Here is a 14,413-nt window from a genome sequence, read left to right on the forward strand (position 1 = left end):
GACATCTGCCACCTGGATGACTATTGGTCCACTGGCCCTCTTTTTTCCCCCCAATCAACCAAGTAGTAGTTTGATGGAAGACTGGTTGAGAGATTTAGAAGATATTAAAATGATTCCCTACCCCTTCTGTTATGAATGGTTACTAAGAATACCATATTTCTGTGTTGCTATGCGACAATCATACGGTCCACGTGCATGTCCTGCAGAGGTATGCCTCCTATTAACAGGCGGCCCTGTCCGCAGGGATGAAGCTTCAGAAACAAAGAGACTGGTTAAAGGCAGTGACCGGTACAGAGCGGGAGGTACGGACCTTAGCCAGCAGCAGGGTGAGGGTTTCTAGCAGGGCGGTCTTCACCGTCCAGGCAAAGCGGTCTCCTAGGATACGAATGAGGGGCCCCGTTATGTTGACCACGGAGGGCCGCAGGGCCTCGGCGGAGGTCAGCTTGATGACGGCCCCTAGGGCCTTGGCGGCCTCCTCCTTCTGCTCCGGGCTGCCGGTCAGGACGCCCTCTCGGAGCACGGGCAGGATGCAGGTGACGCCCTGAGCGACAACAGGAAAGAAAACACCAGAATGTTTCAGAGGAGGACAGTAAAGAGAGTATAGGAGAGGATTCAGAGCACTGCTCCAAGACATGTTAAAGAGACTTGACGTTTTAATTAGAGTGCCGTGGTCCCAACCCGGGTCACAGCGGCTGACACAATACGTCCGCCTGTCTGTGTTCCGGGAACGGGTCCGACCGTACCTTCTTGGGCAGGCAGAAGCCGGGGAGATGCTGCCCCTTCACGTCTGCAGTGACGGACCTCAGGTCCCTGTGCAGGTCGTCTATCAGAGCCAGCTGGCTGCTGGCGTCCAGCTTCTGCAACACGGGGACAAAACCAGGCTCAGTACAGCGAATAACAACGTGCCTTTCTCCGACACCCGATCATTGTAGCTGCTGACTATGCATTTCTATTAAGAAGATTGTATTTATACTATTGAAACAGTGAAGTGCATCGCTCAATCTGAACCGAGACCAGGCACATCATTGCGGTGCCCGATCTGCGTTGCGTGCGCGTGAGGGGTGTGCGGCAGAGCCAGAAGGGGAACACTTTGCAGCCATTTGTCACTGTCCAATTTGCGGCAGCATGTGGAAACACCCACGGAGAATGGAGTCCGAGCCTCTCCCACCCTTGGATGCATGCAGCCAAAACTATTCGTTCAAAACCAAATAAACAAATCAAAAACAGCGTTGCTTATTCGCTTCAAATACTTTTTCTTTTCAAAACTTGGTAATTAATACGGCGCGGTACCGAGCAGTTGAAAACAATGTTGGCGTCTCCTGTGGCTGCCTTGCGCACCTGCGTTATATTACTTAATATTAGGTTGTAAGTTATGTTTTAAACCCCGCCATGCACGCAAGTGTAAACGCCAGCCGCATAGCTGCATGACTGCCTGCTTTCAGCGCGTATTATTATTTTTTAATTATTACTACTTGAACGCTACATGCCACTGTTCTTTTTTTGTATTGTTAATAGTGGTTTATTTTTATTCATTACTTGAAGGCTACATGCCAGTGCCACTGTTTTTTGGAATGTTTAAATGTTTTTAATAAATAAAGTACATGGGATTTACTGTTTTGTTTTTGACCGTGGTATCGAATTGGGTATCGAGAATCGTGGAATTTCACTGGTATCGGTATCGACTACTAAATTTCTGGTTATCGTGACATCCCTAGCATGCGCAGCGTCACGACGCCCCGTGCCAGGGCTGAACCGACGCACCTTGGTGATGGAGCTGATGGTGTCCCAGCTCTGCAGCAGGACCTCGGGGTTGGCGTCGTTGAGCAGGCGGATGAGGCCCGAGAGCAGGGTGCGCGTGTGGGCGCTGTAGTCCAGGCGAGTGCGGGCGAAGTAGCCATTGAGGATGGTGATGGCGGCCCGCCGGAGGCCCGGGTCCGTGCCGCGCGTGGCCTCCAGCAGGTCGTCTATGATGACGCGCTGGCCCACCTCGTCCTCCACGGAGAGGATCACCGTCTGGCAGCTCTGCAGCTCCTGGGGTGGCAGGAGGCAACGCAGACAAACATGGGTGAGTGAGGCAGGCTGTTTGTGGTGACGGCCGCTGTGATATCATTTATTATTATTATCACTCAAAAACGTATATATTAGTACCGCCATAGAGGTTAAGGTTGAAGTTATGAACTTTGTATTCTCTGTACAGATTCAAATTTGAGCAGACCATAATGTGAGCGGGTCTGTCTCCCATCTCCTTAAACACGTTACGTCCGGCGTGCTACAAATGTTCTGGATTTCATACATTTTTTAAATGCCAACAGCTGGAAACTGCCAGCAAACGCTTACTTAGACAACGTAGCTCACAGGAGTGCCATTCTCTATATCATAACGGCTAAGTTAGTGCTGCTAGGCAGTGCTCTACTAACGCTATTCTTAGCCGTTATAATTATTAAGGCTAGCTGTCAGCTATCTTTGACAGCTAACTATTGACTTGGACAATCATCTCCTCCCACAAGTTTTTATCTCAAGTCCATTCCTATTTTTAAATGTACAGCTTGCATTGGAATCTATTGTTTTAATATTCTACTTTTTAAACATTCAATTATATAACAGCACTTTGGCCACTGATGGTCTGACGTGATGTTCTATTCGGTCCTTTGGTTGAGACTCAACAGGCGGAGGTCTCCCCAGGTGGGCTCACCTGCTCTCCATCCTCCGTGTCCAGCTTGCTCTTCAGCGAGGACAGCAGGGCCGGCAGGATGACCCCCAGGTGGCGGGTCAGGGCGTCGCCGGCCACCACGGACAGGAAGGCCAGCACCCGCGTGTTGACGGGAGGGGAGGTCAGCTGGTGGGAGAGAGGTCAGGGGTCACTGTGAGCGGCGTCGTCAGACATCCTCACTGGATTCATACAGCGTCTTCATGAGATATTCTGGTATATTATTCTATTGTGATATTGTGAGGAACTCGTGGTTGATCAGATATTTGATCCATAGTTATTTTTTAATCAGGAAGCAAGATATATTTCTTCTTTAAAATATATATATATTTTTTAGCTAGAGATATATAAAATGGGACAGAATCTTTTCAGTCCTATCTTATAAATTTGATGCAGATATTTCAACATAATGCCTGTCGGATTCTTCCAAGATATTTTAACAAATCACAAACGATTCCCTTCAGCCCTTTACAACCGTAACATAGTTCAAAGTAGGACATCTGAAGAGTGCATCCCTTACCTTTGGCACCAGGTAAGGCAGCACGGAGCGGCTCTTCACGGCCATGACCTGTTTCAGACCGTCCAGGGCGAACCCTGCTGTGGCCTCATCGTCCTGGAAACGGAGATATACATATATAAATAAATACACATCCGTACACACTGAGCTACAAACACTCTCCCCTCTGGTTGTGCGCGGGGGCCTCCTCTCACCAGCTGTTTGAGCAGGGCGGGCAGGATGTCGTCCAGCGCCTGGTGGCCGATGGTGGAGTGGAGCTGCTCGAAGGTCTTGGCTGCGGCCTCACGCACCTCCTCCAGGGGGTCGCACAGGGCCTTCCGCACCGTGGGGACCAGGGACTCGGAGAACACCAGCACCTGCACCCACACCCACGGTTAGTAACAGGCCCTGGGGTTTGACCCCCAGCAAGGATGCTGGTTCAGGCATGCTATGTATTCATCGTTAAGTTGCTCTGGGCAGAATCAAACATGGATTCTGTTTTGCCTATTCTTCTCCGAAACACATAATATAGTCATCAATTAAGTTTGCTTTTCTGCATCAAATATTTGCATAGAGTAAAAAAAATTAGAAGTAGAACGTACGGCGTCTCTGCTGGTGGACTTCATGATCTCGCTGAGGCCGATGCAGACGCCCTGCCTCTCGTCGCTCTTGTCGGAGCGCAGGCCGGCCTCCAGGATGGGGATGATCTCCGGAAGGATCTTCTCACCGAGCTTCCTCACCAGGTCGCCCAGTGTACGCGCTGCGATCTGAGGACACACACACACACACACACACACACACACGGTCAACATTCATGGTCTGCACACGTTGTCAGAGGGACAACTGTTAAGATGCATTAACGCGTATGGATGAAGAGAAGACCTTCTGCCTTCATTCAACTGATCGGTAAATTCATGTCGATGCTTGAGTCGGTTTTGATTTAAGGGAGGGAGATTATTGATGAGAACCGGATGGAACGAATTAGGCGGAACATAATATTTCAGTTGCATCATCATCATCATCATCATCATCATATCACTAAAAGGAACACGATAATAAACAAGAACGTCAAATGAAAACAAAGGAAAAACTCCAGCAGTGAGTTGACGCCCTCAGGATGAGTTTTGGATATCACAAAGACGGACGAAGAGGAGTGCGTGGATGCTGCTGCTCCGGGCCCAGAGGGACGCGAGCCCGTCCCGTACCGTTCTCTTGTCAGGGCAGGTGGACGCCAGGAAGCCCAGCAGCAGTTTGAAGAGCGTGGGCAGGATCTCGCGGAGGGTGCGCGGCGTGTTGGACACCACGATCTTCCAGACATGGAGCGAGGCCTGGCGGACCACCAGCTGGGTGTCCGAGCGGCCCATGTAGAGCCCGGACAGCACGCGGTTACGGCGGATGTCCCCCAGGGCCCCGATGATGGCCTGGTGGGGAGGGGGGGGGAGGGACGGTTTAGCAACATTTGATCACAGCAATATCCCAAACAAACTCAAGATAACGTCTCACTGCAACAGAGTTGTAACATCGTTTTTGTGCAGATTGGAAACAGGTGTTTAGCTAGTTAAGGACTTAGTTTCTTTTAGTCAAATAAAAACTCAATGTTCATTATGAAAGTAATAGAGTGAAAGAGTAACACCATGTTGTAGTATTGGGTAACTCGAAAATGGCTTTTTAGTTTTGCAAAGAAAGATTTCAATGTTAAATTGGCTCTTCATCCCGGACATGGTATAGGTTTTATCACAGCACTCGTATTGTCCAAGCATACTTTGTTGGAAGCCGCTGTGCCGAAGTTGTCGTCCTCGGAGGCCGTCTCCGTGGTCATCTTTCCTGTCACTCCAGAGATGTGGAACAACAGATCTCCAAGCAGCTGCACCGAGCTGAACCTGTAGAGTAACACCGAAAAAGCTGATCAACATGTGTGGCCAGGCGCCTCTTTCTCTCCACGGATTATACACTCTGGATCTCAACAAGATGCTACACAAAATGTGTATAGGATCTCAACCCACTTAATGTCCTAAAGCTACTGCTCAAAGTAAACACTTTAGATGAGACGTCTGCTACGCTCGCCAGCTAACCATCCTTCTGTAGTTCTTTCCAGCTTAATGAAACATCTCAGGATAAAAGACACCTCCATTTTTTTTTTTTTCCACTGCTGCCTCTGGCCACTAGTTTCTTGCTTAATAAGATGGCCAACTACAGAAAACAGTTTTACATTTGTGTTTCTTAATCTATTGCATAATCTGTTGCACTCCCAGACAAAATTCAGTTCAATTTTCAATTCCCAATTCCCAAAGTTCAATTCCCAATTCCCTGAGTCTACCTGTAGACAACTGTGAGCAGGATGCCTACCCTCACCCCGAAATAAACTGAATTCTCAGCACATCAAGTAGGAGTGGGTCTGAGGTCCCTCTAGAGTCTGGGTGCTGACCTGATCCTCCACAGGTCGTCGAACAGGCCCTGCTCCAGCTCGGGGAGCAGCAGGGCGATGGCCGTCTCGGCGTACATGCTGATGATGCGCTGGCCGGCCCGCAGAGCCGTGTCCCTCACGTACTCATTCTCATCTGCCAGAGCCTGGAAAGCACAGAGACGCACATGCCTAGTTCAAACCACTTCAGAGCTTTGTTTTCTCTGCAGTTTCAGGGTTTGGGTGAATGTTGTTTTTACTTAACTAGTGTTTACCTCTGATTTCACAGGGCTCATTGCGTAATAGAAAGACTAGACACGTCAGAAGATTAGATTAAGATCTTGTTCCGTGTTTATTTTGATGTGTGGTAATGATGGTTTAGAGCAGTGCTGGATGTACGGGTTAGGAGCGGCGGTATGCAGCGCCGGTCTGAGTGCACTTAAGTTCACCTTGAGACGCAAATCTTAAAAAAAGGTGGTTTGCACACTATCCATAGCTTCAATGAAAGTTGCACTGCAGCACTCGTGCTTTTCAAGAGCATGGGAAAAAAAAAAAAAAAAAAAACAGTTGAGCCCTGCTAATTTAGCACAAGAACAAGTCGAATGGTAAAATTAGGTAATTTAGAGAACTGTATACAGAAGTATACAGTAGAAAATGATAAATAAAAAGCCTTTCCCATTCACAATTCAGAAATCAAACGCATGAATAAAAGCCTATATGGAGAAAAGCAGTAGGACAGTACCTTCAGGATGCAGGGGATGATGGGGCCCACGTAGGGCGTGAACCTGTCTCCAAAGGTCAGGGGCAGGTAGATGAACATCATGATGTAGCCGTCCCTCACGTGGGAGGCGATGTCCACCTTGCTGGCTGTATGCACCACGTCGGGCATCAGCTTGTCCAGCTTCTCCACTCCCAGGCCAGCCATCACCTCCGCCAGACCTGGGACAGGCAGAGAGGACGGCTCCATGTATTACATCCATGATTCTACTCACTGCAGTTAAATTACTATTCTCGCCATGATGATTCTGTGACTCTATATTATTTAGTTATTATTATTTATTGAGTTCACAAAGTTGAATATGGAACATCTATTTCCCCTCATATAATTAATGGTGGAACATAAAATAGAAAAACACAAATACTTTCATGGATCAACCTGATACTGGTGACCGTCCCAGCGCGTCCCTATGTTATGTAACGACTAATTTGACCAACATCCGTTCCACCAAAACAGCCTTCTGTCGAACGTAGACAAGAGCGACCGCAGACAAGAGGCTCAGGAGGAGCCTCCGTGGGGGCTGGAGCAGGACCCACCTTGAGCGGCTCCGGAGCGGTCGACAGAGCTCTGCTCTGAGGCCAGGGTCTCCATGAGCCAGGGCAGCAGGTCGTCGAAGCAGCTCTCCCCCATGCCCTTCACCATGGCCCCCAGGGCCTTGGCCGAGACTGTGCGCACCTGCGGGAAGAGCGGGGGGAGAGGGGGGCCGGTTAGCGTGTGACACACTCTTAGGAAGGGAAGTGAGGTGGACGCCATGAGACATTGGATAACGTGTTGTTTTTTTTACACAATATATATATATATTTTTTTTTACACAAAACAATATAAACTTGATGCGACAAATAGGTAGATATCTTGTGAGCCCATTGTACAATTTTGACCTTCTGAAAGGTCAGAGCGAATATAATTGAATGACACCAAGCCAAACAATTTTACCATACAGCCACCAGATGGCGACAAAAACTGTGTTCCGATTAAATGCAACTGACCTATTTCCAGTGAAACCCTCTCTTAACAATATACCCTGATTGCGAAATGGTGTCCAACAGTGGATTATCCATTTATGAATAAGTTATACATTTTATCAAAGGCCATGCAGTCTTTTGTAATATGTTTATCGTACATGTTCATATTGCAATGGCTATAAATATACAATATATATCCTGCAGCCTTAATTTGTGGTGTTAATATAAGGGACATTTGGGGATGTTGTAGATAATGAAAAACGTACAAAGGAAACTAAACTACCATAATATACAGAAATCAGGCCTGTATCCATACATTGTGTCCATTTGGTCCAGTTTCATTGGGTGGTGGTGCATGCCTACACATACCTCAGGCACTGGGTCCAGCAGAGATGCCTTGAGCCCAGGAATGACACTGGGGAGGTACGGCGACAAGTCCTGCAACAAAGACATTATTATACAGTCAAATGTGTAACAACATGAGAACAATGCTCTGTAAATACAGCCTATACGGCAATTCACCATGACGTCACACTATGTTCTTCCGGGTGGCAAAAGCCGATGCGTTCTCCGTTGGCACCACTAGTAAACAAACCCTTCCACGATCGAGAAAAAGTAAATGGCTTGAATTAAGGATTTTCTTCTTGCGGGGTGCTCCGGGACGTCTCATTAATATATATATATATATATATAATATATTATATTATATTAATATAGTTTTCGTCATCGTTTCAACTTCAGATCAACAACAATGTTTTGTTGACTGTGTGACATAGTCTTTATTGTTATTTATTTATTATTATTTATTATTATTATTTGTGTTTACAGCCGGCTGGATGGCTTCTGGTCAGTGGTAGCCGCTCGTTCTGCCACCCGGAAGTGTCGTTACGGCTATTGTTTACTAACATTCTGAAATGCCGTATACAGATGATGGCTGTGTTCAACAGCATTCTACCTTCTGGTCGGTGAGGGAGTACATGTTCCCGATGATCTGGGCGGCCATCTTGCGCGTGTCGGTGGAGCGGTCCTGGAAGGCTCTCTGGACGATGGGCATGATGAGGGCCAGGGAGGGGGCGTCGATGAAGTGGACGAACTTGGTGTCCAGTAGCGTCTGCAGGCAGTTGTGGGTCCGCCTGGACGGGTCGGTGAGGGCGTCCAACAGGATCGGCGTGATGGCTGTCGGGACAACCAATCAATCAGATTGGCCGTTTCTCAATACCAAGTACGCGGACTACGTTCTCGCGGACTTGGAAGTACGTACTTGGCAAGTCCGGACTTTCAAGTACAGACTTCCAAGAACGCGAGTACGCACTCTGCAATTGGAACAGCAGCGGACTCGATGATGCATTCTGGGATATTTAACGGTCCCAAGTCCACACGAGTCACCTCCGACGCGTCCTCGGTAGAACGGCCTCATCGAGAATGCACCGAGAACACTTCCGGGTTTTACGACAGTACTCGCGTTCTCGCGTACTTGGAATTGGAACAGTGCTTGGGCTACCACTGATGACGTTTACCGAGAACGCAAGTACACGAGTACGCACGAGAACGCGAATTGAGAAACGGCTATTGTTTAGTAACCCCAATAACAACATTATGAGTGACGATCCGCCTTATAAGCATTGATCACATGAACAGTATTAACAGTATCACAGTCACAGGGACAATCCCCTGAACTACATGAGCGGCTCTATTGAGGGGCCCGAGAGCGGGGCCCCTGAGCCGGGCCCACGTCTTACCCAGGATCTCGGGGTTGCGGATGACGGAGCCGATCTGCCGGAGGGCCTGCTGGCCGGCCTTCTGCACCTTGACGTGGGAGTCGGTGAGCACCTCCGTCAGCTTGGGCACGATGCTGGGCAGGCAGGAGGACAGCTGCTTGGGGGCGCAGAAGGCCATGGCACCCAGCAGCTCCACGGAGCCTGGGGGGAGGAGGAGGGGAGGAGCAGGGAGAGGCGTGAGGACGAAAGGGGCGCTAGTAGAAGACACCAGCAGGAGGAACAGCAGGAGCTAGTGGGTGTGGGACGGCCGGGTGGTGCTGGGTTCAAACCCCGATGACCGCAGCCGACATGAGCGTCTCCTTTCACGTTAAAAACACGACCGGCCAACTACATAAACTGCTATTGAGATGTGTGCTGCTAAATTTCAATTTGGGGTAAGACATTGGGACATTCCTGGCCGGTGGTCATTATTTGAATACTATCCATCGAGTGAGCTCCACCTGGGGGAGCCCAGGTATGTATCCTGATTGAAAACTTGGCCAAAATACACAACATAAAAACAAAATGTAGTTTATAAGATGTCGGAATTTCTTTGTAATAGTTAGTTCTTTGTATTGTGCTTGACAAGTTCTCGTATGCTTGGGTACACATTCGCCCCCCTACTCTATTGTCTCTGCTGACGCTGTGTGATTGAACGCAGCTCGGCTATGAGACTGGTGTGAGTGATCATTATCTAATGGTGCAAGCTTTTTGGGAATGTCGATGGCAAGAGGAGACATGCCCCTGTTCTTGTAAACAAGGAGCTAGGCCTAGGGGCCGGCAAGCATTGTGTATTTGTAGAATTTGCAGTCTAGAGTGTGGTATTGATCAAAAACATTACTTTAATCATTGTTGATCGGCATTGCACACATAAATCAAGGAAGAGCCCTGCATTACAGCTTGGATCATTGTGCATTTGAATCGTTGAAAGGTGAAATGTAACAGAATTGCAGGCCAGTGATTCATGTCTGGAAAAGTATTCAAACACATGTATTTGAAGACTCTGCATTTCCTAGGATGTGCTGACCAACCTGCTTTGGTTCTCCAGGACTCCTCATTCAGGGCCACCAGCAGAGAGGGCAGCACCAGCTTCACCCCGTGGGCACTCAGGTTCCTCATCACAGCCTTGGCACAGTCGTCTGCAGCCTGGAGGTGAAGGGGTTAACATTACACACTGTTAAGACATTACATACCGTTAATACAGTACACACCACTAACACATTACACAGCCACTCCATCTTCATGATCCAATACGGTCACTGGTCCTATAGCACGTCTCCCAGTATTTCAATGTTACAAGTTTTTCCTCCATGAGTTAATAAGTGTTGTCTTGTTGTACACCCGTCCTTCAGTGGGTGCGGTCAGTCTCACCTCTCTGACGTACTGGTTCCCGTCTCCGAAGCAGAGCAGGAGGTGGGGCAGCACGTGCACTACGTAGGGCTCAAACAGCTTGCCCAGCATGTTGCACAGCATCTCAAAGGCAAACAGGGAACCTGGGGAGAGAATCAGTACATCAAAACACACACGACTGCAAGGTGTGCATGTTTAAGGAAACAGAGGATTGGCTCATTCTTAGCTATTGAGACTAAAGCTCCTTCCAGCATAGCATTGAGATTACTGAAGGTCATCACAGCAGTTTGTGGAACGGACTTAATTTGCTCATATTGATTATCATATTGATTCATAAAGGAAAAACAAAAACAATTGAAAAGTCACTGTTATCACAAAAACTCACCTTTTTAAAATTGCTTTTAATGTTTAGCTTAGTCTAATATGTTTTTAGTGTTTTCTTTTTTTTTTACCATTTGATGTTGTTTTTACTGCTTTTATCATGTATTGTACAGTGTCTTTGAGTATTTAGAAAAGCGCTTTAAATAAAATGTATTATTATTTATTATTATTATCCAGCGGTCAAACGTAATTTTCTTTTAACGGCCCTAGTTTAACGAGTCACCCACCCTCCCTGCGCCTGAAGTTCTTCTTGTCCTGGATGGCCTCCGTCAGCGTGCTCATGATCTCCTGCTGCTTCAGGGCCAGGATGCCCAGGCCCTTGACCAGGCCGGCCAGCCCGTAGGCCGCTCCCTTGCGCTCGGCGTACTTGTCGCTCTCCAGCAACAGCTGCAGGAGGTTGCGCACGATGCCGGCGGCGTCCTCCTTGATGGCGGGCACCAGCGGGGGCAGGCAGCTGGCCACGGACTCCTGGACCTGATGACACACGAGCCCCCACGAGCACACAGGGGTCAAACCGGCCGTCCTTACGTTTACACACAGTCGAGCGCACAGCGATGCCGGTGTCTACAACGCGAGGAGACAGCCGGCTGTCTCCTCGGGAGCAGTAAGGGTTAAGTGTCTCGCCCAGGGTCACCTCGACACTCGACGCTTTGGTTGTGAAACAAAAAAAAAAAGTATCTCTAAACTAAATCTCATGGCTTGATGAGATGGCACAAGGGATGGTTTCTGCAGAACTGTGTTATTGCGGCCCCTTCTGTCGTCTCCTATTGTGATCAGGCGTTTAGGACGAGGGTCCTGCGGGTCCTTACCTGCTGGGAGGGGGTGGACAGCGCAGTGATGAGCTTGGCCACAATGGGTTTGACCTTGGGGTCGCTCTTGTCCAGATGCTTGGCGAGCGAGCCCATGAGGATGACCACGCTCTGGCGGACCGCGTCGTAGCTGGCGTCCTGCGGGGCGTTCTTCAGGAACTCCTCGAACACCGGCAGCAGGGCGCTCACGTTGTCCTGGGAGAGGGTGAGGCAGAATGTACACTTTAGAGTCACTCCAAATCCTCATCTGGAGTCTTTGACCCCCGGACTACCATCTGGAGAGTCTTTGACCCCCAGACTACCATCTGGAGAGTCTTTAACCCTCAGACTACCATCTGGAGTCTTTGACCCCCGGACTACCATCTGGAGAGTCTTTGACCCCCAGACTCTCATCTGGAGAGTCTTTGACCCCCGGACTACCATCTGGAGAGTCTTTGACCCCCAGACTCTCATCTGGGGAGTCTTTAACCCCCAGACTCTCATCTGGAGAGTCTTTGACCCCCAGACTACCATCTGGAGAGTCTTTGACCCCCAGACTCTCATCTGGAGAGTCTTTGACCCCCAGACTCTCATCTGGAGAGTCTTTGACCCCCGGACTACCATCTGGAGAGTCTTTGACCCCCAGACTACCATCTGGAGAGTCTTTAACCCCAGACTCTCATCTGGAGAGTCTTTAACCCCAGACTACCATCTGGAGAGTCTTTAACCCCAGACTACCATCTGGAGAGTCTTTGACCCCAGACTATGTGGAGAGTCTTTAATTGCCATACCGTCCAGTGAGTGTTTCATGACCAGACTTTCAGTTTATTCAGAATTTATGGATAAAAAAAAAAAATGTAATTGTCCAAGACGTCAAGCTGGCCTACCTTCCCGTGCGTGTTGAGGGCAGCGAGGGCGGCGTCCAGCATGCAGCGCCGCACGTCGGCGTGGCGGTCGTTCAGCGCATCGGGGACGAAGAAGAGGAAGAGCGGCGTGACCTGGGGTTCGTCCAGGTACTGGGACAGCTTGTTCAGAGACAGGGCGATGCCACACCTGAGGAGAGGGGGCGTGGTGAGTCTGGTACCCTCGTCCACCACGACACGGCAACAGTCAAGAGGGTCGATATTCTTAATCAATCCGTGTGCACATGAAGGAAATACTAGTTGTGGAACCTCTAGAAATCCCACGTTAAGTAAATCGCAAAAAAAGAGCTTGAATCTCGAATGAATACAATTATATAATAAACTTCACAGTGATGATTTATCAGTTGAACAGATTAATTTATAATTAACTATAACGCTGTCATGTCGTTGTTTACCTGGCCTCCCACTGGTCAGGCGGAGATTCAGAGATGACTCTGCCCAGGCCATCGAGCACGGGTGGCGGCCTCTGAAACAACACAACGGCCCTCTTTAGACATCCACCCCTGCCCATCAACCGAGAGGCCGTTTCTCAATTTGCGTTCTCGTGTGTTCTCGTGTACTTGCGTTCTCGATAAACGTCATCAGTGGTAGCCCAAGAAGCACTGTTCCAATTCCAAGTACGCGAGAACGCGAGTACTGTCGTAAAACCCGTGTGTGTTCTCGATGCGTTCTCGATGAGGCCGTTCTACCGAGGGACTCGGGACCGTTAAATATCCCAGAATGCATCATCGAGTCCGCTGCTGTTCCAGTGTGCAGAGTGCGGACTCGCGTTCTCGGAAGTCTGTACTTGAAAGTCCGGACTTGCCAAGTACGTACTTCCAAGTCCGCGAGAACGTAGTCCGCGTACTTGGTATTGAGAAACGGCCAGAGACTCACGTGCATGGGGGGGGGGGGGGATGATTCCTTACATAGAGCCTCTTGTGGTAGAGCTCGGTGAGCTTGCCGAGCACGGGGCCGGACTGCTCCTTGTACTGGCTCACGGCGCTGGACAGGGCGTCGGCCCCCGCCGTACGGACCACCTCCTCGTGGTGGGTGACGTCCGCGATGAGCAGGGAGCACAGCTCGGGGACCAGCTCCAGACCCAGGGAGTCCCACAGCCTGGAGACACACACACACACACACACACACACACACACACACACACACACACACACACACACACACACACACACACACACACACACACACACACACACACACACACACACACACACACACACACACACACAGTTAAGAGTAACGTTCCCAGCAGACAGTGACTAGATGCCCCCCCCCCCAACCTCTTATTTTTTCCCCCTTTATTTCTATTTTATTTATTTAATTATCTATTTTGAATTACATTTATTTCAATATGTGATTTCAATAATGTTTTTTCTGTATGTGTCTTTCTTTCTTTTCCCTTATCATACAGTGGGTGGGAAGGGGAAAGGGTTAACTACAGTTCATAGGAGCAGTTCTGGCTCAGTTTACGTTTGTTGTTGCTCTCAACACACATTGTGTAAGACCACCAACTGCTATTTTTTTTTTTACAAGATTTAATGCATACACTGTATGTGTGAATTGTTGTATGTGAACAAAAAACCGAATAAAAAGATTTATAAAAAAAAAAAAAAGAGTAACGTTCCTTCCCGTCCTACGGGCACCGTAGTTGCGCTGTAGTAACCTACCTCTCAGCCAGGTCTCGGATCTCCTGCTCCGTGTCGAACTTGGCCACCCAGACCCTCTGGAGCAGAGCGAGGCCGCTGGCCTCAGTGCTGTCGGTGGGCAGGGCGAACTCCATCTCCAGAAGACCCTGCGCGCGGAGCCACAGCGTGAGTCAACAGGCAAACCACTTGTCACGAGGTTACCAGCACGCTGCAGGGCTCAAGAC

At 49.1% G+C, this 14,413-nt stretch overlaps 1 protein-coding gene across 1 annotated transcript in view; it reads right to left on the reverse strand.

Annotated features, from left to right (window-relative positions):
- gcn1 (GCN1 activator of EIF2AK4) overlaps positions 1 to 14,413 on the reverse strand; it is a 31,392-nt gene that overhangs the window by 4,380 nt on the left and 12,599 nt on the right. The window contains exons 28-50 of the mRNA XM_084468599.1: positions 14,211 to 14,335; positions 13,452 to 13,641; positions 12,939 to 13,009; positions 12,508 to 12,673; positions 11,642 to 11,836; positions 11,060 to 11,306; positions 10,473 to 10,594; positions 10,133 to 10,247; positions 9,084 to 9,263; positions 8,300 to 8,520; positions 7,714 to 7,782; positions 6,919 to 7,057; positions 6,347 to 6,543; positions 5,629 to 5,771; positions 4,966 to 5,083; positions 4,409 to 4,624; positions 3,806 to 3,970; positions 3,419 to 3,580; positions 3,228 to 3,320; positions 2,693 to 2,836; positions 1,762 to 2,031; positions 744 to 857; positions 311 to 541 (exon numbers count right to left, since the gene is read on the reverse strand). Coding sequence (XP_084324725.1) covers positions 311 to 541; positions 744 to 857; positions 1,762 to 2,031; positions 2,693 to 2,836; positions 3,228 to 3,320; positions 3,419 to 3,580; positions 3,806 to 3,970; positions 4,409 to 4,624; positions 4,966 to 5,083; positions 5,629 to 5,771; positions 6,347 to 6,543; positions 6,919 to 7,057; positions 7,714 to 7,782; positions 8,300 to 8,520; positions 9,084 to 9,263; positions 10,133 to 10,247; positions 10,473 to 10,594; positions 11,060 to 11,306; positions 11,642 to 11,836; positions 12,508 to 12,673; positions 12,939 to 13,009; positions 13,452 to 13,641; positions 14,211 to 14,335 — 3,693 coding nt within the window. The remainder of the gene's footprint in view (positions 1 to 310; positions 542 to 743; positions 858 to 1,761; positions 2,032 to 2,692; positions 2,837 to 3,227; positions 3,321 to 3,418; positions 3,581 to 3,805; positions 3,971 to 4,408; positions 4,625 to 4,965; positions 5,084 to 5,628; positions 5,772 to 6,346; positions 6,544 to 6,918; positions 7,058 to 7,713; positions 7,783 to 8,299; positions 8,521 to 9,083; positions 9,264 to 10,132; positions 10,248 to 10,472; positions 10,595 to 11,059; positions 11,307 to 11,641; positions 11,837 to 12,507; positions 12,674 to 12,938; positions 13,010 to 13,451; positions 13,642 to 14,210; positions 14,336 to 14,413) is intronic.

This window comes from Micromesistius poutassou, assembly GCF_964030765.1.
Source record: "Micromesistius poutassou genome assembly, chromosome: 5".
NCBI lineage: Eukaryota > Metazoa > Chordata > Actinopteri > Gadiformes > Gadidae > Micromesistius > Micromesistius poutassou.